We start from the raw sequence: 27,154 nt of genomic DNA, 5'->3' as shown, positions 1-27,154 counted from the left end.
AGCAGCTCTCAGTAGGTATCAGAATAGCACTCAATAGTAAGAAATCCAAGTCCGGCTTGGGACTCCTCCAGTTACATGGGAGTAGGAGAAACAATAGGTTAGCTGAAAGCAGTTCTAATGTGTAGCGCTGGCTGAAAGCTCAGACTCAGGCACACTTTACTGCAGTGCTGCAAGTTGGAGTGATATCCCCCCCCTCACCCCCAGCAGCCGATCAGCAGAACAATGGGAAGGGAGCAAGATAGCAGCTCTCAGTAGGTATCAGAATAGCACTCAATAGTAAGAAATCCAAGTCCGGCTTGGGACTCCTCCAGTTACATGGGAGTAGGAGAAACAATAGGTTAGCTGAAAGCAGTTCTAATGTGTAGCGCTGGCTGAAAGCTCAGACTCAGGCACAAGGCACTGAGATGGCGCCTACACACCAATATTACAGCTACAAATACATTTGTTGGTACAAGAATAAAAGGTTAAATGGCAGAGGGAATTATTTGCTGTGTAACAGTGTCATTTAGAAATAAAAAGTGCCCCATAAATATCATGGCAGTATCCCTTAAAACTGCCATTTCACAGATAAGGTGAACTCCTCCTTATAGAAACTCCTGACACAGACAGCAGTTGTTGGAAGGGGTTTGTTTATAAAGAGGTAATTATCTCTATTTTCAAACTTTGCTCTTTATATGGGGGGAGTACAGGTGAAAACAAAACTATTCTGATTCAGGAAATACTTTGACATGGAAACCGTAACTAGATGTTTTTGGCCCCCACAACAGTCAGTTTGGGGCCCCTAAAGTTGACCTATTCTACCAAGATATATTGAAATTGCTCTATAATTAGGGTCTTACTGGGCCCCCTACACTCCTGCCCCCCCCTGACCCGCAGGGTCTGCTTCCTCTATAGTCATATCCCTGCATGGAAACATTTTGTTTTGGGTCAATACTAATATATATATTATTTTTTACATTTTTTACAGGTATTTCTGCCCCCACCTCCATTAGAGCTAACGCAATAAAACCCTGGATTGCTACTGAAAAGTATCGTTTTGACCAGAACATATCAAAACCAGCAAGCCTTTACTTTAATTTACATTATTCCCATTTCTCTGTGTTTCCCAGCATTACAGGCACTAGAGTAGATGGTTTTTGGAGCAGAATTTTGCTTAATTATTTATTTCTGTTAATGTAAAAGTCGCGGCGGGGGGGGGGGTCATTTATAAAGGCTGGGCAAATTTGCAATTGGGTAGGTAGTAACCTATAGCAACCAATCAGTGATTAGCCTTTTTCAACCAGCTGCAGGTTGAGCAGTGAAAGGAAATACCTGATTGGTTGCCATGGGTTACTGCCTAGGTGCAAATTTGCCCAGTGTTTATAAATGAGCCCCATTGTGATTAACGCAGAACATGATGTGGAACCAGCGCCTCCTAAGCTGTAATAGTGGGGAATGGGAAGTTTTTATAATACATTGATCTGTACTGAGTGTGGGCTGTGGGTGCGGCGGCACAATGGCATACAGTGTATTCTCTCCTGTCTGGCACTTCCCAGGGTACCCCAGGGGCCCGGCATGGGTCCCGATTGTGCGTCGGTCTCTGTCTGACACCTGGGCTCGGCTAATAAACAACCAATCCCTTCAGCCGCTACACAGAATCTGACAAGTGAAAATGAAACCTATTTTGATTGTAGATAAGTTACAGCATCTCCTGCCAACCAGAGGGACAATGTTCCCTTTATTTTATTCAACTGCAAAATGAACTTGGCCAAGGAGCCTGCAGTCCCCATAGATAGATATTGTGTTTGTTTTCCTTTCATTTAGGCAAAAGTGGCCGCTCATTATATGCATTGCATTTGCAATCTGTTTTTCCCATGGGGCTAGCCATATTCTCCATTTCCCAGGGTGCCACAGCCATGTGACCTGTGCTCTGATAAACTTCACTCACACTTTACTGCTGCGCTGCAAGTTGGAGTGATATCCCCCCCCCCTCACCCCCAGCAGCCAATCAGCAGAACAATGGGAAGGGAGCAAGATAGCAGCTCCCAGTAGGTATCAGAATAGCACTCAATAGTAAGAAATCCAAGTCTGGCTTGGGACTCCTCCAGTTACATGGGAGTAGGAGAAACAATAGGTTAGCTGAAAGCAGTTCTAATGTGTAGCGCTGGCTGAAAGCTCAGACTCAGGCACACTTTACTGCTGCGCTGCAAGTTGGAGTGATATCCCCCCCCCCCCTCACCCCCAGCAGCCCATCAGCAGAACAATGGGAAGGGAGCAAGATAGCAGCTCCCAGTAGGTATCAGAATAGCACTCAATAGTAAGAAATCCAAGTCCGGCTTGGGACTCCTCCAGTTACATGGGAGTAGGAGAAACAATAGGTTAGCTGAAAGCAGTTCTAATGTGTAGCGCTGGCTGAAAGCTCAGACTCAGGCACAATGCACTGAGATGGCGCCTACACACCAATATTACAGCTACAAATACATTTGTTGGTACAAGAATAAAAGTTTAAATGGCAGAGGGAATTATTTGCTGTGTAACAGTGTCATTTAGAGATACAAAGTGCCCCATATATATCATGGCAGTGTCCCTTATGAACAGATCAGAGTGCAAACCCACAGTATACATTCTGGCAGAGACCGGCGCACAATTGGGATCAATACTTTGCCCCCGGGTTAGTTTTTCCTTGTAAGAAGACCAAACTGACTTTATTTATTTCTACCCTTAGATCTGCAATAACTTCATTCTTTTTGCTCATGATTCTCTCGTCTCCCCATTGTCGGGGGGCACAAAGCACCACAACCCAATCCGCTCAATATCTTTGAAGTCTCAGAGTCGTCTCTGTACCGACACGGAGAATAAGAAGAGATGAAGTGAAGACACGTAGGAAGCTCTTGTTCTGCCCAAGGTTATTCCTACTCAGATAAAGAATTCTGTTTGCTGAGCACTTGTTTACTTGATCTCCCAAGGCCACAGGAACCTCTCCTGCCTTTCATTTTTTATTCCTCAATTCACAGCTTTTAACGTATTCTGTTTCTTCCCGTTTCATTCAGCTCCAAGGGCTCCTATACAGCCCCTTTATAACTGTTTCTATAAATGCACTAAAATGAATATATTGGCTTGGGTATTGGGTATTTATTCACATATATAATGTGCACTCAACTAAGGGTACGTAGATGACTAATTCCCATGAAGTAGGTAGTCAGATTGCTGTACATACTCACAGTGGAATGGAATAGCAGCCCAACAGTTCTTTACCAGTGAGCTTACAATCTAAGGTCCCTATCCCATTCCCATCAATCCCTGCCCCAGTGAGCTTACAATCTAAGGTCCCTATCCCATTCCCATCAGTCCCTGCCCCAGTGAGTTTACAATCTAAGGCCCCTATCCCATTCCCATCAGTCCCTGCCCCAGTGAGCTTACAATCTAAGGTCCCTATCCCATTCCCATCAGTCCCTGCCCCAGTGAGCTTACAATCTAAGGTCCCTATCACATTCCCATCAACCCCTGCCCCAGTGAGCTTACAGTCTAAGGTCCCTATCACATTCCCATCAGTCCCTGCCCCAGTGAGCTTACAATCTAAGGCCCCTATCACATTCCCATCAGTCCCTGCCCCAGTGAGCTTACAATCTAAGGTCCCTATTACATCCCTATCAGTCCCTGCCCCAGTGAGCTTACACTCTAAGGTCCCTATCCCATTCCCATCAGCCCTTGCCCCAGTGAGCTTACAATCTAAGGTCCCTATCACATTCCCATCAGCCCCTGCCCCAGTGAGCTTACGATCTAAGGTCCCTATCCCATTCCCATCAGTCCCTGCCCCAGTGAGCTTACAATCTAAGGTCCCTATCACATTCCCATCAGCCCCTGCCCCAGTGATCCCCAGTGAGCTTACAATCTAAGGTCCCTATCCCATTCCCATCAGTCCCTGCCCCAGTGGAGCTTACAGTCTAAGGTCCCTATCCCATTCCCATCAGTCCCTGCCCCAGTGAGCTTACAATCTAAGGTCCCTATCCCATTCCCATCAGTCCCTGCCCCAGTGGAGCTTACAGTCTAAGGTCCCTATGACATTCCCATCAGTCCCTGCCCCAGTGGAGCTTACAGTCTAAGGTCCCTATCACATTCCCATCAGTCCCTGCCCCAGTGAGCTTACAATCTAAGGTCCCTATCCCATTCCCATCAGTCCCTGCCCCAGTGGAGCTTACAGTCTAAGGTCCCTATGACATTCCCATCAGTCCCTGCCCCAGTGGAGCTTACAGTCTAAGGTCCCTATGACATTCCCATCAGTCCCTGCCCCAGTGAGCTTACAATCTAAGGTCCCTATCCATTCCCATCAGTCCCTGCCCCAGTGAGCTTACAATCTAAGGTCCCTATCCCATTCCCATCAGTCCCTGCCCCAGTGGAGCTTACAGTCTAAGGTCCCTATGACATTCCCATCAGTCCCCTGCCCCAGTGGAGCTTACAGTCTAAGGTCCCTATGACATTCCCATCAGTCCCTGCCCCAGTGAGCTTACAATCTAAGGTCCCTATCACATTCCCATCAGTCCCTGCCCCAGTGAGCTTACAATCTAAGGTCCCTATCCCATTCCCATCAGTCCCTGCCCCAGTGGAGCTTACAGTCTAAGGTCCCTATGACATTCCCATCAGTCCCTGCCCCAGTGAGCTCACAATCTAAACTCTCAGTCTAAGCTCCCTATCACATTCACATGCACTAGGGCCAGTTTTATCAGGGGCAAATTAAACTGCCTGTGTGTTTCTGAAATGTGGAAAGAAACTGGAGAAAACCTGTGAATGTTTTCACACACGATCTGACCGCTAATAAACTGCTGCCCAGAACAAATCCACTTGAAGTGTCCGCGCGGTTCCATCCAATTATCTCTCCCTTCTCTCGTCTCTCAGGGTCTCATTGCTCCTTCACATTGAGGGGGCACAATACCCTGGATACGGCGTTACACAAAGTCCCAGACACCGAGCCTATAATTCTTATTGCCTCTCATTGTACGACAAGAGAAATGTATCTTATTTCATTTCCTCCGGAGAGGTCAGAGGCAATAACTGGTGTAATAATGAAATGCGGGAAGGTCCCTAATAAATTCCTGCCCCCGGCACTACTACAAATTGGAGGCGGAAGGACGTGCCGGATGGTCACCCTTTCAGCAGATATTACTGAGCGCCTGATTGGTGCAGTTATACCCTGCTAGCGAGGGATTGGCCGCTCAGGAACACCTGCCGCATCCCTAATTGGATTATCGTTATACTGCAATATATATAATTATTGTACTGCTTGTTCCTTTTCCTCCCAAACCAAAGTCTTAATCAGGTGCTTGGCCAATTACCCCTGCAACTGAGAGACCAGAGCCGCCATATCGGAGAGTGCAGTTATTTTTATCAAGGTCACAAACATCCATTTCCGCTGGTTAAATCTAAATGATAGATTTGTAATCGGTTAGATCTTGACGTAAAAACCCACTGTATTGTAAAGTGCTGCCTGAGCCAGTGATAAGGAGATTATGATATGCTTACCGTAAATGATAAGGATATCACTCATGTATTATAAGGGATAATGTACCCCCTACTGTAAATGATAAGGATATTAGCAGTCACTGAGGGGTTCTGTGCCCATATAAAGGCACAAGGCTGCAGGCTGAGTTATACAGGGAACTCTGAGTATCACTCATGTATTATAAGGGATAATGTACCCCCTACTGTAAATGATAAGGATATTAGCAGTCACTGAGGGGTTCTGTGCCCATATAAAGGCACAAGGCTGCAGGCTGAGTTATACAGGGAACTCTGAGTATCACTCATGTATTATAAGGGATAATGTACCCCCTACTGTAAATGATAAGGATATTAGCAGTCACTGAGGGGTTCTGTGCCCCCCATATAAAGGCACAAGGCTGCAGGCTGAGTTATACAGGGAACTCTGAGTATCACTCATGTATTATAAGGGATAATGTACCCCCTACTGTAAATGATAAGGATATTAGCAGTCACTGAGGGGTTCTGTGCCCCCCATATAAAGGCACAAGGCTGCAGGCTGAGTTATACAGGGAACTCTGAGTATCACTCATGTATTATAAGGGATAATGTACCCCCTACTGTAAATGATAAGGATATTAGCAGTCACTGAGGGCTTCTGTGCCCCCATATAAAGGCACAAGGCTGCAGGCTGAGTTATACAGGGAACTCTGAGTATCACTCATGTATTATAAGGGATAATGTACCCCCTACTGTAAATGATAAGGATATTAGCAGTCACTGAGGGGTTCTGTGCCCCCATATAAAGGCACAAGGCTGCAGGCTGAGTTATACAGGGAACTCTGAGTATCACTCATGTATTATAAGGGATAATGTACCCCCTACTGTAAATGATAAGGATATTAGCAGTCACTGAGGGGTTCTGTGCCCCCCATATAAAGGCACAAGGCTGCAGGCTGAGTTATACAGGGAACTCTGAGTATCACTCATGTATTATAAGGGATAATGTACCCCCTACTGTAAATGATAAGGATATTAGCAGTCACTGAGGGGTTCTGTGCCCATATAAAGGCACAAGGCTGCAGGCTGAGTTAGGGTCCGGGGAGGGGGTACAACAATAGAACAGACCCCACAGTCTGGGTTCCCTAGGGCCAAATGATCGAATTAAAACAGTGGGCATCAATGAGCCGATGCGGCCTCCGATCAAAGTTGCCCTATCAAGATCTGCCAGATGTCGGTCAGGGAGTCCCGTTATTGGTGCCCATACATGGGCAGATAAGTGGCTGAATCGGTCTAAATGACCAATATTGGCGGCCCGTGAATGGGCACCTTTAAAGGGAAACTCCACTTACAAACTAGAAAGGGAAGTTTGAGAACAAACTTCATTTAGGTTTCAAAAACGTGAAGTTACTAAATGAAATCTGATTGGCTGTTTTTCTAACCTTGGACCACAGTTATATAGTAAAAACCACCGTGCAATGTTTGGGGGCCCTGGTTTTAATAGTGTCTGATTGGCAGCAATTTCAATTTCCCCACTGAAAGTCAATGGTAAAATGGTAAAACCTGATTGGCTGTTGGTCGCTCCGCCCACTTTGTCTAACCTTGAACCCCAGTTACCTGGTGCCTAACTCTGCAGAGTTTGGGGACCCCAGTGTTATTACTGTGAGATTGGCAGCAAGTCAATAGGTAAAATCTGATTGCATACCGCCCAACTGTCCCGCTTTCCGCGGGACAGTCCCGGTTTTGGTAGCGCGTCCCGCTGTCCCGGATACTTCCATGAATGTCCCGCAGTTCCGTACCCAGGGGCGCAACCTTATAAAAGGGCCAGGCTCCACAGAACAAGGAGCCGCATATAGAGAGGGGACGCTGAAGAAGAAGCAGCAGCATGTATGGAGGCACTGTATGGGGGGGCTAATGTGTATGGGGGGCTAATGTGTATGGGGGTTACTGTGTATGGGGCTACTGTGTATGGGGGGGCTAATGTGTATGGGGGGCTAATGTGTATGGGGTTACTGTGTATGGGCTACTGTGTATGGGGGGGCTAATGTGTATGGGGGGCTAATGTGTATGGGGGACACTGTGGGGGGGCTACTCTGTATGGGGGGCTACTCTGTATGGGGGGGCACCTGTGTATGGGGGGGCACCTGTGTATGGGGCTAATGTGTATGGGGGGCTAATGTGTATGGGGGGGCTAATGTGTATGGGGACACTGTGTGAGGGGGCTACTGTGTATGGGGGGGCTACTCTGTATGGGGGGGCACCTGTGTATGGGGGGGCTACTCTGTATGGGGGGGCACCTGTGTATGGGGGGGCTACTGTGTATGGGGGGCTAATGTGTATGGGGGGGCTAATGTGTATGGGGGGGCTAATGTGTATGGGGGACACTGTGTGGGGGGGCTACTGTGTATGGGGGACACTGTGGGAGGGGCTACTCTGTATGGGGGGGCATCTGTGTATGGGGGGGCTACTGTGTATGGGGGGCTACTGTGTATGGGGGGGCACCTGTGTATGGGGGCCTACTGTGTATGGGGGGCTACTGTGTATGGGGGGGTGCTGTGTATGGGGGGGGAAAAACTGGTACTTAGTTATAACTCACATATAACTGACTGCCTTCTCTCTATATCTGTATTTATATGTAGGAGTTGCTATATTGTTTTCCTTAGGTAATACAGTATGAGGGAATAGCACATTTGCATCTGATCCCACCATTTCAACTATATAAAAGGAGTATTTTTTTTAAAAATGGGGAGTGGCCACACAAAGTGGGCGTGGTCAAAAAAATGTGGCGCGCGCAGCGCGCCAAATCTTTTTGTCCCTCTTTTCAGTTTTCAAATGTTGGGAGGTATGTGATTGGCTGTTCACAGCTCCACCCACTTTTGGGCATCCAACAATCATCATATTGTCATTCAGGCTGACCCCATGACTATGGGATTCAAGTTTGGGACTTTTGGGCCATGGACCCTGCGGCCTCCTGTTCCAGCGTTACATACACACACACACGTGCACACACACACGTACACACACACACACACACACGTGCACACACACACGTGCACACACACGTGCACACACACACACACACACACGTGCACACACACACGTGCACACACACACGTACACACACACACACACACGTACACACACACACACACGTGCACACACACACGTACACACACACACACACGTACACACACACACACACACGTACACACACACACACACACGTACACACACACACACACGTGCACACACACACGTACACACACACACACACACACGTACACACACACACACACACACACACACGTGCACACACACACGTACACACACACACACACGTGCACACACACGTACACACACACGTGCACACACACACACATACGTGCACGCACACACACACGTGCACACACACACACACATGTACACACACACGTGCACACACACACACACACGTACACACACACGTGCACACACACACACATACGTGCACACACACACACATACGTGCACACACACACACACACGTACACACACACGTGCACACACACACACATACGTGCACGCACACACACACGTGCACACACACACGTGCACACACACACACACATACGTGCACACACACACACATACGTGCACGCACACACACACGTGCACACACACACGTGCACACACACATACGTGCACACATACGTGCACACACACACACATACGTGCACACACACACAGACATGAGCAGTAAATCAGCTGCATGTTTACAGATGAATCACGTGCGGTGCAAAAACATTCTAATTAGAACTTTACGATTGGTTACCATGGCAATGGCAGTTATGACAATCACATTGGCAACTAACCTTTTGTGCTACCCCAGGAGAGTTTCTTTCACACTGTGTGTATATATATATATATATGTGTGTATATTGCTTTAAAGGGGAAGTTCACCTATGTCCATGTTAGAGATAGACCTATTCTAAGCAAGCTGATTTTCATTACTTATTTTGGATTTCTATTCGGCATCAAGTTATAAAGTTACCTGGCTGTTGGGGTCAATGACCCTAGAAACGGAAAAAAAAATATTTTTTTAATGCTTATATTTATCTCCATCATATAGAAATGACCTGCGGAGAACGTGGTACAGGGGACGGGGGATCTGTTATACTATTGGCTATCGCTCTCTCCTTGCTCGGTATAATGAGGCTGACGTTTCCATCCCTATACGAGTCGTTAGTAATTAGATTTGAGGAGTGACAGTAAGTAGCCCCTCTCCCCCCCGCGCTGGCTGCTCACAGTGAGACTCCCTTCCCCGACTGACAGTTCCTAAAATGACATTCTCATTAGGGGGCAATCATTCTGTCAGGAGTCGCACACAGCCGTTCTACAAAGACACTTTATTTCAGCTTTCCCTGTTAGTGACTAGAAACCCCCCCGGCAATGCAGGGTCCCAACCCGAGGGGTACAGGTTAAATAAGGAATATCAGACTTGGGACAGTCAGGTATAATTATAAGATATAGAGTTTGGGCACAGAGACCCCCCAGTTGGGCAGAATCAGGTGTAACATACAGGTTCTGCCCAATAAGTAGGCACAGGCTCACTAAGTGCTACAGTCAGGGCTGCCATCAGGGGTCACAGGGGGGAGAGAGCAATGTTTTAGGGGGCCCTGGGCTGGCTAGCAATGTTTTAGGGGGTCCTGGGATGGCTAGCAATGTTTTAGGGGACCCTGGGCTGGCTAGCAATGTTTTAAGGGGTCCTGGCTAGCATGTTTAGGGGCCCTGGCTGGCTAGCAATGTTTTAGGGGGCCCTGGGCTGGCTAGCAATGTTTTAGGGGGCCCTGGGCTGGCTAGCAATGTTTTAGGGGGCCCTGGGCTGGCTAGCAATGTTTTAGGGGACCCTGGGCTGGCTAGCAATGTTTTAAGGGGTCCTGGGCTGGCTAGCAATGTTTTAGGGGGCCCTGGTCTGGCTAGCAATGTTTTAGGGGGCCCTGGTCTGGCTAGCAATGTTTTAGGGGGCCCTGGGCTGGCTAGCAATGTTTTAGGGGGCCCTGGGCTGGCTAGCAATGTTTTAGGGGGCCCTGGGCTGGCTAGCAGTGTTTTAGGGGTTCCTTGCCCTGGCACCACTGCAAAACGTAACCTCACCAATGTTTCAGGTGGGCCCTGGCTACCAATGTTTCAGGTGGGCCCTGGCTACCAATGTTTTAGGTGGGACCTGGCTACCAATGTTTTAGGTGGGCCCTGGCTACCAATGTTTTAGGTGGGCCCTTGTACTGATGGGAGGGGTCACTGGGGAGGGGCAGACAATTTTGTTGTGAGGGGCCCCGCGATTTCTGATGGTGGCCCTGGCTACAGAACTGGGGTTAAGTTGGACTAATGCAAAGGTGCCAGTTTGTGCACTTTGCCCTGTAAAGTAACGATGCCCCATGATGTATGCAGTGATGTGAGACCAGGCTGCAAGCAGAACCTTAGGGTGCCACACACGGGCCGGTTTCAGCTGCCGATAGTCCTTTAGATGGATTGGGCAGCTTATCTGCCCCTGTATGGGCAAAAATGACTGGCCTCCCTGACCAACATCTGGCCTGGAATTGACCAGATCTCCATAGGCAGGTTTGATTATTCTGTTGGATTGGGGACCTAATTGGCTTGTTGATACGGTTGCTTGAGTTGCTCCCCAACATTTTTTTACATTTAAATGTCGCTCACGGGTAATAAAGGTTGGGGACCCCTGATGTACAACACGAGTGCATCAATGTGCAGACATGTGGGTGTAGCCGGGGGCCCCTCATAGTCCCATTCAAACTTTAATTCATAGAAAGAGTTCCACTGATTAATGTTTATTGGGGGTCAGTGGCCCTAAGTTTAACCCCTTCACACCTACCTGCCCCAGCTCTGTGCCATCATTGCTTGATATGGAAGTTACACAAGCTTTTGCATAAGTTACGTAAGTTTAGGGGCCCAATGATATTGCTGTGGGGCCCAAAACCAGTCAGTAGTAGTTCATAAAAATAGTAGAAATAATTAATGTGCTAATAAGTCAGTATTTTAATTGGGGGGTCAGTGGAAAGTTATGAAATTTCTTTGAAAATAACATTTTTGCATAAGTTACGTAAATTTGTAAATTGCATAAGCGTCGGGGCCCCAATAATGTTGCTGTGGGGCCCAATAACCAGTCATTCCCCTGCTGGAAAGTTCATGTAGGAGTCGCTCATATCAGTCAGTAAATAGATCCCAATACAAACAGCTGATGTGACTCTATAATAACCAGTCATTCCCCTGCTGGAAAGTTCATGTAGGAGCCGCTCATATCAGTCAGTAAATAGATCCCAATACAAACAGCTGATGTGACTCTATAATAACCAGTCATTCCCCTGCTGGAAAGTTCATGTAGGAGCCGCTCATATCATTCAGTAAATAGATCCCAATACAAACAGCTGATGTGACTCTATAATAACCGGTCATTCCCCTGCTGGAAAGTTCATGTAGGAGCCGCTCATATCAGTCAGTAAATAGATCCCAATACAAACAGCTGATGTGACTCTATAATAACCAGTCATTCCCCTGCTGGAAAGTTCATGTAGGAGCCGCTCATATCAGTCAGTAAATAGATCCCAATACAAACAGCTGATGTGACTCTATAATAACCAGTCATTCCCCTGCTGGAAAGTTCATGTAGGAGCCGCTCATATCATTCAGTAAATAGATCCCAATACAAACAGATGATGTGACTCTATAATAACCGGTCATTCCCCTGCTGGAAAGTTCATGTAGGAGCCGCTCATATCATTCAGTAAATAGATCCCAATACAAACAGCTGATGTGACTCTATAATAACCAGTCATTCCCCTGCTGGAAAGTTCATGTAGGAGCCGCTCATATCATTCAGTAAATAGATCCCAATACAAACAGCTGATGTGACTCTATAATAACCAGTCATTCCCCTGCTGGAAAGTTCATGTAGGAGTCGCTCATATCATTCAGTAAATAGATCCCAATACAAACAGCCGATGTGACTCTATAATAACCAGTCATTCCCCTGCTGGAAAGTTCATGTAGGAGCCGCTCATATCATTCAGTAAATAGATCCCAATACAAACAGCCGATGTGACTCTATAATAACCAGTCATTCCCCTGCTGGAAAGTTCATGTAGGAGTCGCTCATATCAGTCAGTAAATAGATCCCAATACAAACAGCTGATGTGACTCTATAATAACCAGTCATTCCCCTGCTGGAAAGTTCATGTAGGAGCCGCTCATATCATTCAGTAAATAGATCCCAATACAAACAGCCGATGTGACTCTATAATAACCAGTCATTCCCCTGCTGGAAAGTTCATGTAGGAGCCGCTCATGTCATTCAGTAAATAGATCCCGATACAAACAGCTGATGTGACTCTATAATAACCAGTCATTCCCCTGCTGGAAAGTTCATGTAGGAGCCGCTCATATCATTCAGTAAATAGATCCCGATACAAACAGCTGATGTGACTCTATAATAACCAGTCATTCCCCTGCTGGAAAGTTCATGTAGGAGCCGCTCATATCATTCAGTAAATAGATCCCAATACAAACAGCCGATGTGACTCTATAATAACCAGTCATTCCCCTGCTGGAAAGTTCATGTAGGAGCCGCTCATATCATTCAGTAAATAGATCCCAATACAAACAGCTGATGTGACTCTATAATAACCAGTCATTCCCCTGCTGGAAAGTTCATGTAGGAGCCGCTCATATCATTCAGTAAATAGATCCCAATACAAACAGCTGATGTGACTCTATAATAACCAGTCATTCCCCTGCTGGAAAGTTCATGTGCAAAGCTTCTCTGCATTGGCTTTTACTTCATACGCAAGTTACGTAAGTTTTTACGTAACTAAATTGCGTAGCTGTGTGCTGATTGGTCAGTGTACTTGAGATGTATTTTTAGCCCCTGGATGTGCCCAAGTGTATTGATCCCGTAACCTTCCTGTTTGATCCATACAATGTTTATGTTCCATTACATATAATCAGTCAGATTTATACATAGCGCCGTGTCCGCAGAGCGATACATATCTCAGGGGGCGGGATGTACTGATACCCGGGGCAATTAAATGGGTGTTACTCTCCATCTGTTCATGTAATGGGTGTGTTGGCTATGAAGGGATAATATTGATGTTCTATAGTGAGGAATCTTTATTTAGCTGAGCTATAGATAAGTGCCTACTGTGCTGCCATTGCTGCTGTGTGTAAGGAGTAAGGAAAGATTAGATGCTATCCCCACCCCACAGGGGCCCCCACCCAGCCGCATCCCCCACACCCACTAACCCCCGCAGGGACCCCTGCTGAGCCTCCCTTACCACAAAGAAGTGGATAATGCCACAGAAGGTTATGTGTCTCTGTAGATTTGTATTTCTATTGCACTATGTGTATACACTGCACTACAGCAGACCAACACAGACAGAAAGGCCCTGCCCCACAGAGCTTACAATCTAAGGGTGGGAGAAGGGAGCTCCGTGAGTCTGCACCCTATATATATATATATTCACCAGAACCTACTGAAAATTCTAAATATATTTCTGCCAGTGTTTTTCCAATGTTTCCACAGACCCCCCCCAGCATTATTCCCATTAGCTTTCCCTTACTAGTTCAATTATGGCCTCTCCGCGGTGGATTTACCCCTTTCATGATCCCTGATTGCTCTTATTTCCGCCACAAGCAGACTTCAAGGGCCATCTAATCAAGCTGCCTGCTTAATTGTTCTGTCTCTCCGCAATGTTTGCCCCGGCTGCTCATCCCACAAGGGCCCTTCAGCCCTAAAAATGGCTCCCCGGGAATGACACACATTCCGCAGCAAAGGGGAGACGTGAGTTTCTAAATTACCACAACGGCAAATGAATGAGCCATTGACGTGTGCGAGAGCATCGCTGGGCCGGGAGATGCTGAAAGGAAAATATCTATTATCTTTCTTGGAATTTCCATTACATTTAGGAACAGGAAGGCTGAACCCAGAGAAACCCCACTTTTTATTATTATTATTGTTATTATTATTATTATTAGCCAACATATTTCACTGCGCTGTACAACAAATAGGTGTATACACTGAGCATACAGATTTACCTATAAAAACAACCAATAACTGATACAGCTGACTGGCTTCTGAACAAAGGGTAGCAACCATAGCAACTGTAGAGCAGCTAAATGCCAAACCATAGCAACCGTAGAGCAGTTAAATGCCAAACCATAGCAACCGTAGAGCAGCTAAATGCCACACCATAGCAACCGTAGAGCAGTTAAATGCCAAACCATAGCAACCGTAGAGCAGTTAAATGCCAAACCATAGCAACCGTAGAGCAGTTAAATGCCAAACGGAGGAGCTCCCACATCTGGCTGGGAATTAGCAGGGTTGATTGCTTCTCTGACGGCTGAAAAATGCCATTGTTAATATGTACCAAACACAACACCTGTCGCTGTAATCTGTTCCTTCAAACAGTCGGAATAAATTCCATTTTCATAGGCTGAAATCCAGCTGCAAAATAGTTCTTCTCCTTCTGCATCATTTGAAATCCTGGCAGGGGAGGAGGGACTAAAATATTGATGTTACAAAATATAACAACTTCACCACAGCTTACAGACAGCATGCAGGAACTACATAACCCACAATGCATTGCACCCCCCAGTCCGACCCTGTATTGAGTGCTATTCTGATACCTACTGGGAGCTGCTATCTTGCTCCCTTCCCATTGTTCTGCTGATCGGCTGCTGGGGGTGAGGGGGGGGATATCACTCCAACTTGCAGCGCAGCAGTAAAGTGTGCCTGAGTCTGAGCTTTCAGCCAGCGCTACACATTAGAACTGCTTTCAGCTAACCTATTGTTTCTCCTACTCCCATGTAACTGGAGGAGTCCCAAGCCGGACTTGGATTTCTTACTATTGAGTGCTATTCTGATACCTACTGGGAGCTGCTATCTTGCTCCCTTCCCATTGTTCTGCTGATCGGCTGCTGGGGGTGAGGGGGGGGGGGATATCACTCCAACCATATTATTATATTAGTAACATTATTATTTATTACATTAAATATCATGAAAAGCCTGCATATTGTTTAAACTGGTGTATATTGAAAAGTTTCTTGAAATTATGTTTACTTTTCAAAAAGCAAAAGTTGTGTGTGGGTGAAGTTCCCCTTTAACCTTTATTGCTCTGAAGGAGACCATGCAATGCAGAGGCATTGGCTTTGTATGAAACTTATCTGGAGTAAGGGAGGATAAAGTAGCCAAGGTCAGAGTAACAGGCTTTCTCTCTATTAACATCATCCTTGAGAATCGCCTGGTAACCAGAGAAACTGATGTGAAGGGCACATACGTCTCTATATAATGTATAAACAGCTGTATTGGCCTCGGGATCTGTAATGTTGTTTGGAGAAAAACACTCATATGTGCCCATGGGAACTGCCCTCTGACTCCGTACAACTCTGAGCAGGTACATTTTCTAATACGTTTTAATATACTTCTGATATCCTTATCATTTACAGTAGGGGGGGTACATTACCTCTTATAATACATGAGTGATACTCAGAGTTCCCTGTATAACTCAGCCTGCAGCCTTGTGCCTTTATATGGGCACAGAACCCCTCAGTGACTGCTAATATCCTTATCATTTACAGTAGGGGGTACATTATCCCTTATAATACATGAGTGATACTCAGAGTTCCCTGTATAACTCAGCCTGCAGCCTTGTGCCTTTATATGGGCACAGAACCCCTCAGTGACTGCTAATATCCTTATCATTTACAGTAGGGGGTACAGTATCCCTTATAATACATGAGTGATACTCAGAGTTCCCTGTATAACTCAGCCTGCAGCCTTGTGCCTTTATATGGGGGGCACAGAACCCCTCAGTGACTGCTAATTTACAGCAGAGGATATATTATCCCACATTGATTGTTTTTTAATGACATAATTCATTTAATGCCCCAGTAATGAGGAACACCGTATCCAAAAGGCAAATTAAAGCTATTTATTTCCCATCCCGGGAACAGACACATTAGGTTTTGTACATGCGTAATGAACATCAGAGTGTCCATATAAAGAGATCCTTATCATTGCTCTTGGCCTGAAGCGTGAAGACACACTGAGCTACTAGTAGCAGCTACTTGTCACGGCTTCTGAACTCCAGAAAACCCCCTGCCATAGACAATACTGAGAATTGCCTCTACTAAACACACACAGAGACAATTATCAGTAAATGATCAGCATTGTCTGTTTTAGTAGCCGTGACATGAAGCTGCTACTAGTAGCCCTGTGTGTCTTCACCCTAAGGAACAGGAATGACAGGGGGTGTAGTCAGGCCAATAGGGTATCCAGCACAGGCTCTACTGCCCTCTAGTGTTCACCTGCGTATTTACTCAACACGGTAACATCTCTAGCAGTGGCAACTTATCTCAATGTAAACGGCCAGCAGGAAACCATTTGTGCTGATTCGGCTAAAGTCGCCCAAAGTTGCCCCACAGGGTCACTTTCTACCAGCAATTTAATTTCTCACCGGTATTAAAGCACTGAAGGAGATTAGTCGCCACAGAGAGGATTCTGTTCTCAGCGGGATTGTTGCCTTAAAGAAACAGTAACTCCAAATAAATGTAAATGTTTGTAAGTAGTTAAAATATAATGTACTATTAACCTGCGCTGGTAAAAGTTGTGTGTTTGTGTCAGGAAGGTTACTATATAAATAAGCTGCTGTGTAGCCCGGGGGCAGCCATTTAAAGGGGAAAAGGCACAGGTTACATAGCAGGTAACAGATAACATTATATTCTACAGAGCTTATCCGTTATCTGCTATGTAACCTGTGCATTGTTTGGTGTTACTGTTCCTTGAAAATTGTCATCCACATAGCCACACACACACAGAAACACACACACACATAGACATACAGACGGAGACAAACACAGATTCACACATAGACACAAACACATAGACATATACACAGATACATACATAGACACACACACACACACACAACGACATAACACACACTACATAGATACACACATAAACACACTACATAGATACACACATAGACATATACACAGACATACACACACTACACAGACATAACACACACTACATAGATACACACATAGACATATACACAGACATACACACACTACACAGACATAACACACACTACATAGACACACACACAGACATAACACACACTACATAGATACACACATAAACACACTACATAGATACACACGTACACACACTACATAGATACACACATAAACACACTACATAGATAACACATAGACATAACAAACACTACACAGACACACACACACATACACAAAGACATAACACACACTACATAGATACACACATAGACATATACACAGACATACACACACAAAGACACACACTACACAGACATAACACACACTACATAGACACACACAGACATAACACACACTACATAGATACACACATAAACACACTACATAGATACACACGTACACACACTACATAGATACACACATAAACACACTACATAGATACACACATAGACATAACAAACACTACATAGACACACACACATAAACAAAGACATAACACACACTACATAGATACACACATAAACACACTACATAGATACACACATACACACACTACATAGATACACACATACACACTACATAGATACACACATACACACTACATAGATACACACATAGACATATACACAGACATAAACACACAAAGACGCACACTACACAGACATAACACACACTACATAGACACACACACAGACATAACACACACTACATAGATACACACATAGACATAACAAACACTACACAGACACACACACAGACACACACACATAGACATACACACAGACACACACATAGACATAACACACACACACACACAGAGTGGGATAGCCCCCTCCTCCCTGTCACTCCCCCCAGCTCTCACTTTGCTGTTAGAGAAGCCGTTAGTGTCGGAGGCAGTAGAAGAAGCAGCGGCTGCAGATGCCTCCAGCTCCCCGGAGCAGTAAGTAGGCAGCCTGCCTGCCATTGGGGCTGGGGGTCCCCGGGGTATGAGTCTACCTGTTACCCCTCCCCAGGTACAATAATGTGATGCTCTCTATATCCTGTTCCCCTGCCATTGGGGCTGGGGGTCCCCGGGGTATGAGTCTACCTGTTACCCCTCCCCAGGTACAATAATGTGATGCTCTCTATATCCTGTTCCCCTGCCATTGGGGCTGGGGGTCCCCGGGGTATGAGTCTACCTGTTACCCCTCCCCAGGTACAATAATGTGATGCTCTCTATATCCTGTTCCCCTGCTGTAGGAGTGAGGATCCCAGAGCACAATTTCCCCCCACCTGAAGGGAACGATGACCCCAAGGAACATCTCCACCACCCAAAGCCTCTTCCCGGCCATGGCCAGTAACTCCAGCCAGCAGTTCATGGGGCTGCAGCTCATCCACTCCTACAAAGCCCTCATCATCCCCTGCTACTCCCTGGTGGTCTTCACCGGCATCTTTGGCAATTACCTGCTCATCTATGTCATCTGCCGAACCAAGAAGATGCACAACGTCACCAACTTTCTGGTGGGCAACTTGGCGTTCTCCGACATGCTCATGTGTGCCACCTGTGTGCCCCTCACCTTGGCGTACGTTTTCGAGCCCAGGGGATGGGTTTTTGGCCACTTCCTCTGCTACTTCGTCTTTCTGATGCAGCCGGTGACCGTCTACGTTTCGGTCTTCACGTTGACGGTGATCGCAGTGGACAGGTACCACGCCACCGTTTACCCCCTCAGGAGACGGTTGACCATTCCTACCTGCGCCTACATTCTAGCTGGAATTTGGCTGCTGAGTTGTTTAATGGCCGCCCCGGCCTTGGCACACACCTACCACGTTGAGTTCCCTCAGCTGGACTTCTCCATCTGTGAGGAGTTTTGGTTTGGGATGGAGAAGAAACGCCTGGCGTACGCCTACAGCACCCTCATCCTAACCTATGCCCTTCCTTTCATTATCATCGCCCTGTCCTACCTGAGGATCTCCGTCAAACTGAAGAACCGGGTGGTCCCCGGGAACATCACCAACGTGCAGGCCGAGTGGGACAGGGCCAGGAGGAAGAAGACCTTCCGCTTGTTGGTACTGGTGGTGGGGGCCTTCGGCATGTGTTGGCTGCCGCTGCATATCTTCAATATAATGAAAGATATTGATATTCATCTCATCGACAAGCAGTACTTTAACCTGGTGCAGCTGCTGTGCCATTGGTTGGCCATGATGTCGGCCTGCACCAACTCCTTGCTCTACGCCTGGTTGCACGACAGCTTCCGAGGGGAACTCAAAAAGATGTTTCTGTGGAAGAGGAAAAGGATAGGGCCCACGGCGCCTTGTGTCCTCAGCGTGGTCCTGTAATTTATAGAGAGGGAAACAATGTCCAGATGGCCCGGCAACTTGTTTGCGCACAGTGGCATAAACCCCATGCATTATGGAACAGTGGTTTGTACACTTTGCTGGAGAGGAATGGGGGGGGGGGGGTGCTGTTTGCCTTCTGTCCAGGAGCCCAGAGGCAGAATGTTATCTCTGTGCGCAGAGCATCCTGAATATGGATAGGATTATGGCTTGCACAGACTGAACCCTGACACCTTGTTGGTCATTCAGAAATGGATAGAACTGTGTATAGTATTGGGACAATAAGGAAACCTTTCCAGATATTATTGTTACCCTGCTACTATAGGCACCATCTCCCCCTACTATACCTGCTATCCCACAGCCCCAGTCCCTTCCCAGAGGCTATTATCCCCCACTGCTACTATAGGCACCATCTCTCCCTACTATACCTGTTATCCCACAGCCCCAGTCCCTTCCCAGAGGCTATTATCCCCCCACTGCTACTATAGGCACCATCTCTCCCTACTATACCTGCTATCCCACAGCCCCAGTCCCTTCCCAGAGGCTATTATCCCCCCACTGCTACTATAGGCACCATCTCTCCCTACTATACCTGCTATCCCACAGCCCCAGTCCCTTCCCAGAGGCTATTATCCCCCACTGCTACTATAGGCACCATCTCTCCCTACTATACCTGCTATCCCACAGCCCCAGTCCCTTCCCAGAGGCTATTATCCCCCCACTGCTACTATAGGCACCATCTCTCCCTACTATACCTGCTATCCCACAGCCCCAGTCCCTTCCCAGAGGCTATTATCCCCCCACTGCTACTATAGGCACCATCTCTCCCTACTATACCTGCTATCCCACAGCCCCAGTCCCTTCCCAGAGGCTACTATCCCCCCACTGCTACTATAGGCACCATCTCTGCCTACTATACCTGCTATCCCACAGCCCCAGTCCCTTCCCAGAGGCTATTATCCCCCCACTGCTACTATTGGCACCATCTCTCCCTACTATACCTGCTATCCCACAGCCCCAGTCCCTTCCCAGAGGCTATTATCCCCCCACTGCTACTATAGGCACCATCTCTCCCTACTATACCTGCTATCCCACAGCCCCAGTCCCTTCCCAGAGGCTATTATCCCCCCACTGCTACTATAGGCACCATCTCTCCCTACTATACCTGCTATCCCACAGCCCCAGTCCCTTCCCAGAGGCTATTATCCCCCCACTGCTACTATAGGCACCATCTCTCCCTACTATACCTGCTATCCCACAGCCCCAGTCCCTTCCCAGAGGCTATTATCCCACTGCTACTATAGGCACCATCTCTCCCTACTATACCTGCTATCCCACAGCCCCAGTCCCTTCCCAGAGGCTATTATCCCCCCACTGCTACTATAGGCACCATCTCTCCCTACTATACCTGCTATCCCACAGCCCCAATCCCTTCCCAGAGGCTATTATCCCCCCACTGCTACTATAGGCACCATCTCTGCCTGCTTATGAAACTGCAAGAAGTGCTCCAGCTCAGGGACTAGACCCTCTTATCCTGTAAGTTTTGAAAACATAACCTGTTGCCTCTCGCAGCCGAGAGATGCTGGGAGTTATAGTCGAATCGTAGCTAGAGAGGTGCAGGTAATGTATGTTAATACTGTTTCTTGGGAATGTCTATGAATGGTGATTTTTAAATTTTTTTAAAACTGTGTTTGTAGGAATTGGAATGACTGTAGATATTGATATTTACACTGGTTTGTGCAGTCAAAGGATGGCAGGGGCTGCTGGGAAGTGTAGTTCCGCCGCAGTTTGAATGTTGTAGCTTCAATACCCATAATGTACAGTACATGCATATCATTTTATTGTCTATGAATATGTTTGAGGTCATCCCAAAGAGATGCAAGAAACCTATTGGTTGGGACCCAAAATCAATGTGTAATTGATGCCGTATTTTTTTACCTCCAATGGACAATAGTAATTATAATAAAGTGAATAACTTTTTAACCCTTAAATATTCACCAATGGCATCAGAAGGCAACATTGAAATAGCTCTATATTAGGGTTACAGTGGGCGACCTTGGTACATGCTAAACCCTGGTTATACACAAATATATATATAATTATATATAGCGCTATCCTTATAATGTACTTATGGCAAGGGCAAACACTCAGATAAAGCCGTTTATAAATCTGTTTATATAATTTCTTAATAAAAACCTTTATTTCCCACTGAAAGTCTTGTGTATATTATTATTATTATTATTATTATTATTATACATGTTCCTGCTCACAGCCTTGTGCTATCTTACAGGGCCCAGCATCGCTGCATTGTGGCACAAAGGGAAACTGGTTGCTAAGTCTGAGAAATATCCGAATGTTGTAGCCTTGAAGTGCGCGCAGCAACACAGCGACCCCCCCGGCCCCCCGGCCCCCCGGCCCTGGGCATAGGGAACTGCACATAGTGATATTTAGGCAAACATACAAAGCTAAAGGCACTATAATTATAAATGAATCACATAATAAATCACATGTATGAATACAAATATACAGAGAAGGAATGTTCTGGGCACACAATAAGCTGTACCCCCATACTGTACTGTCTAAGGGAAACACTATGGCACCCCCTACCCATATGTATAAACACAAATATACAGAGAAGGAATGTTCTGGGCACACAATAAGCTGTACCCCCATACTGTACTGTCTAAGGGAAACACTATGGCACCCCCTACCCATATGTATAAATACAAATATACAGAGAAGGAATGTTCTGGGCACACAATAAGCTGTACCCCCATACTGTACTGTCTAAGGGAAACACTATGGCACCCCCTACCCATATGTATAAATACAAATATACAGAGAAGGAATGTTCTGGGCACACAATAAGCTGTACCCCCATACTGTACTGTCTTTAGGAAAAAGACACTCCCGTAAATATGAATAAATAGAAATATCCAGTGAAGGAATGTCAAATACACAAATAACTGCAGCTTCAGTGACATTCTCTCTGCCCTTATACACAGCATAAGTGGCTGCAGGGTCACCCGAGTCCACAGCATTTGCATTGTACCTACTAATTGCCAATTAATCCTTGTAAATATCACAGGAACTTTACAAGTGGGTTATTAAAGAGGTGATTCTGTCCTTGGCCTGGGAATTCTACTAACAAGGATAATACTGGGTATTAATAGTCCAGTACTGTCAGTAATGCATTGTAAAATCAAAACATATGTAGAAAATATAGTTTTGATTTATTTTGTATATAATATATATAGGCACGGTGTAACCCCCATATCCTATACACACAGTAACTGTATAATATATAGGCACGGTGTAACCCCCATATCCTATACACACAGTAACTGTATAATATATAGGCACAGTGTAACCCCCATATCCTATACACACAGTAACTGTATAATATATAGGCACGGTGTAACCCCCATATCCTATACACACAGTAACTGTATAATATATAGGCACGGTGTAACCCCCATATCCTATACACACAGTAACTGTATAATATATAGGCACAGTGTAACCCCCCATATCCTATACACACAGTAACTGTATAATATATAGGGCACAGTGTAACCCCCATATCCTATACACACAGTAACTGTATAATATATAGGCACAGTGTAACCCCCATATCCTATACACACAGTAACTGTATAATATATAGGCACAGTGTAACCCCCATATCCTATACACACAGTAACTGTATAATATATAGGCACAGTGTAACCCCCATATCCTATACACACAGTAACTGTATAATATATAGGCACAGTGTAACCCCCATATCCTATACACACAGTAACTGTATAATATATAGGCACGGTGTAACCCCCATATCCTATACACACAGTAACTGTATAATATATAGGCACGGTGTAACCCCCATATCCTATACACACAGTAACTGTATAATATATAGGCACGGTGTAACCCCCATATCCTATACACACAGTAACTGTATAATATATAGGCACGGTGTAACCCCCATATCCTATACACACAGTAACTGTATAATAGATAGGCACGGTGTAACCCCCATATCCATACACACAGTAACTGTATAATATATAGGCACGGTGTAACCCCCATAATCCTATACACACAGTAGACTGTATAATAGATAGGCACAGTGTAACCCCCATATCCTATACACACAGTAACTGTATAATATATAGGCACAGTGTACCCCCCATATCCTATACACACAGTAACTGTATAATATATAGGCACAGTGTAACCCCCATATCCTATACACACAGTAACTGTATAATATATAGGCACGGTGTAACCCCATATCCTATACACACAGTAACTGTATAATATATAGGCAGCGGTGTAACCCCATATCCTATACACAACAGTAACTGTAATAATATATAGGCACGGTGTAAACCCCCATATCCTATACACACAGTAACTGTATAATATATAGGCACAGTGTAACCCCCATATCCTATACACACAGTAACTGTATAATATATAGGCACAGCGTAACCCCCATATCCTATACACACAGTAACTGTATAATATATATGCACAGCGTAACCCCCATATCCTATACACACAGTAACTGTATAATATATAGGCACGGCGTAACCCCCATATCCTATACACACAGTAACTGTATAATATATAGGCACGGCGTAACCCCCATATCCTATACACACAGTAACTGTATAATATATAGGCACGGCGTAACCCCCATATCCTATACACACAGTAACTGTATAATATATAGGCACGGTGTAACCCCCATATCCTATACACACAGTAACTGTATAATATATAGGCACAGTGTAACCCCCATATCCTATACACACAGTAACTGTATAATATATAGGCACAGTGTAACCCCCATATCCTATACACACAGTAACTGTATAATATATAGGCACGGCGTAACCCCCATATCCTATACACACAGTAACTGTATAATATATAGGCACAGTGTAACCCCCATATCCTATACACACAGTAACTGTATAATATATAGGCACGGCGTAACCCCCATATCCATGGGCGTCCGCATAAAATTTTCCAAGGGGGGGCAAGTAAGCTAGCATCATCCTGCAACAGACAAATATATATATATATATATATATATATATATATATATATATATATATATATATATAAATATATATTTTTTTTTTGCAGGATGATACTAGGGGAGGCTAATGATGGCCCATACACAGACTGACCTACAGCTAATGTGACTCTTAGTGGATTCGCTGCTGGCGTAAAAGTTAACCTCCCAACTACCTCTTGCCGTTCCCACTGACTCCCAGGGATACTGTACAAAAGTGCGGGTGGGGGTGCTTTTTTTTTTTACCCTAAAATGTTTAGGATGTAAAAGTATTCATACGCGCACTTCTGTTAGGGGATCTGCAAACATTTGTGTTTGTGATCAGTTAGCTTCAAGGGGTAGTTCGCATTCGAATTCACTTTTATTTTTAATGGTTTTTCAGTTATTTAGCTTTTTGTTCAGCAGCTCTCCATTTGGTATTTCAGCAGCTATCTGGTTGCTAGGGTCTTATTTACCCTAGCAACCAGGTAGTGGTTTAAACAAGAGATGGGAATATGAATAGTTAAGGGGCCTACTTGGAAAAATAAGTAATACAAAATTATAATAATAATAAAATTGTAGCCTCACAGAGCAATATTTTTTGGCCCCCATTTGAAATCTGTATAGAGGCAGAAGAGAAAGGCAAATTATTCAAAAAAATTAATTAGGAAGACCAATTGCAAAGTTGCTAGGAATAGGCCATTTTATAACATACTAAAGGTTAACTTAAAAGTGAACCACCCCTTTAGATGTGTTTATGTTAGTTTTATAGCAAGAAAGGCAGTGGGTACTGACTCCCCATTATATACAGTGAGACGCAGTCCGTATTTACAAACCCAGCACATTATATACAGTGAAACACAGTGGGTACAGATGGCAGATATTCAGGCCCTGGCACTATAACACGGGCACGGATACACAGCACTGTCCCCACTGTAACTTACTATAAATGAACAAAACAATGACAAAAAAAAAAAAAAATAGTAAGTGCAAAAAACAACAACAAATATATAAACACACAATGAGCTTTTTCAGAGGGAAAGAGTTAACTTACCCTCCATCTGTTAGGGTAGGGGATAGATTATATATTATTTTAATTGTCAGGTCAGGCAAAAAACAATTTAATGTCAGCTAGTGATTCTTTAGAACTGTATAGTACCTGTGTATAGTACCTGTGTATAGTACCTGGGTATAGTACCTGTGTATAGTGCCTGGGTATAGTACCTGTGTATAGTACCTGGGTATAGTACCTGGGTATAGTACCTGGGTATAGTGCCTGGGTATAGTGCCTGGGTATAGTGCCTGGGTATAGTGCCTGGGTATAGTGCCTGGGTATAGTGCCTGTGTATAGTGGCCTGTGTATAGTACCTGGGTATAGTACCTGGGTATAGTACCTGGGTATAGTACCTGGGTATAGTGCCTGGGTATAGTGCCTGGGTATAGTACCTGGGTATAGTACCTGGGTATAGTACCTGTGTATAGTGCCTGTGTATAGTGCCTGTGTATAGTACCTGGGTATAGTACCTGGGTATAGTACCTGTGTATAGTACCTGGGTATAGTGCCTGGGTATAGTGCCTGGGTATAGTGCCTGGGTATAGTGCCTGGGTATAGTACCTGTGTATAGTACCTGGGTATAGTGCCTGGGTATAGTGCCTGGGTATAGTGCCTGGGTATAGTGCCTGGGTATAGTACCGGTGTATAGTACCTGTGTATATAGTACCTGGGTATAGTACCTGGGTATAGTACCTGTGTATAGTACCTGGGTATAGTGCCTGGGTATAGTGCCTGGGTATAGTGCCTGGGTATAGTGCCTGGGTATAGTACCTGGGTATAGTGCCTGGGTATAGTGCCTGGGTATAGTACCTGTGTATAGTACCTGGGTATAGTGCCTGGGTATAGTACCTGGGTATAGTGCCTGGGTATAGTGCCTGGGTATAGTGCCTGGGTATAGTACCTGTGTATAGTACCTGTGTATATAGTACCTGTGTATATAGTACCTGTGTATATAGTACCTGTGTATAGTGCCTGTGTATAGTACCTGGGTATAGTACCTGTGTATATAGTACCTGTGTATATAGTACCTGTGTATAGTGCCTGGGTATAGTACCTGTGTATATAGTACCTGTGTATAGTGCCTGGGTATAGTACCTGGGTATAGTACCTGTGTATAGTACCTGTGTATAGTGCCTGGGTATAGTACCTGTGTATAGTGCCTGTGTATATAGTACCTGTGTATAGTGCCTGGGTAT

At 45.3% G+C, this 27,154-nt stretch overlaps 1 protein-coding gene across 1 annotated transcript; it reads left to right on the top strand.

The window, feature by feature from the left end:
• The first annotated feature begins 18,345 nt into the window (after positions 1-18,345).
• Positions 18,346-19,956, top strand: prlhr (prolactin releasing hormone receptor). The gene is made up of 2 exons (XM_002940350.5): positions 18,346-18,463; positions 18,763-19,956. The coding sequence occupies exon 2, from the start codon at positions 18,808-18,810 to the stop codon at positions 19,837-19,839; it is 1,032 nt and encodes a 343-aa protein (XP_002940396.1). The 5' UTR covers positions 18,346-18,463; positions 18,763-18,807; the 3' UTR covers positions 19,840-19,956.
• The last annotated feature ends 7,198 nt before the right edge of the window (positions 19,957-27,154 follow it).

The sequence above is a fragment of the Xenopus tropicalis genome, chromosome 7, assembly GCF_000004195.4.
Source record: "Xenopus tropicalis strain Nigerian chromosome 7, UCB_Xtro_10.0, whole genome shotgun sequence".
In the NCBI taxonomy this organism is placed as follows: domain Eukaryota; kingdom Metazoa; phylum Chordata; class Amphibia; order Anura; family Pipidae; genus Xenopus; species Xenopus tropicalis.
Note: the sequence above shows the minus strand (reverse complement) of the source record. Positions and strands in the feature narration are given on the sequence as shown.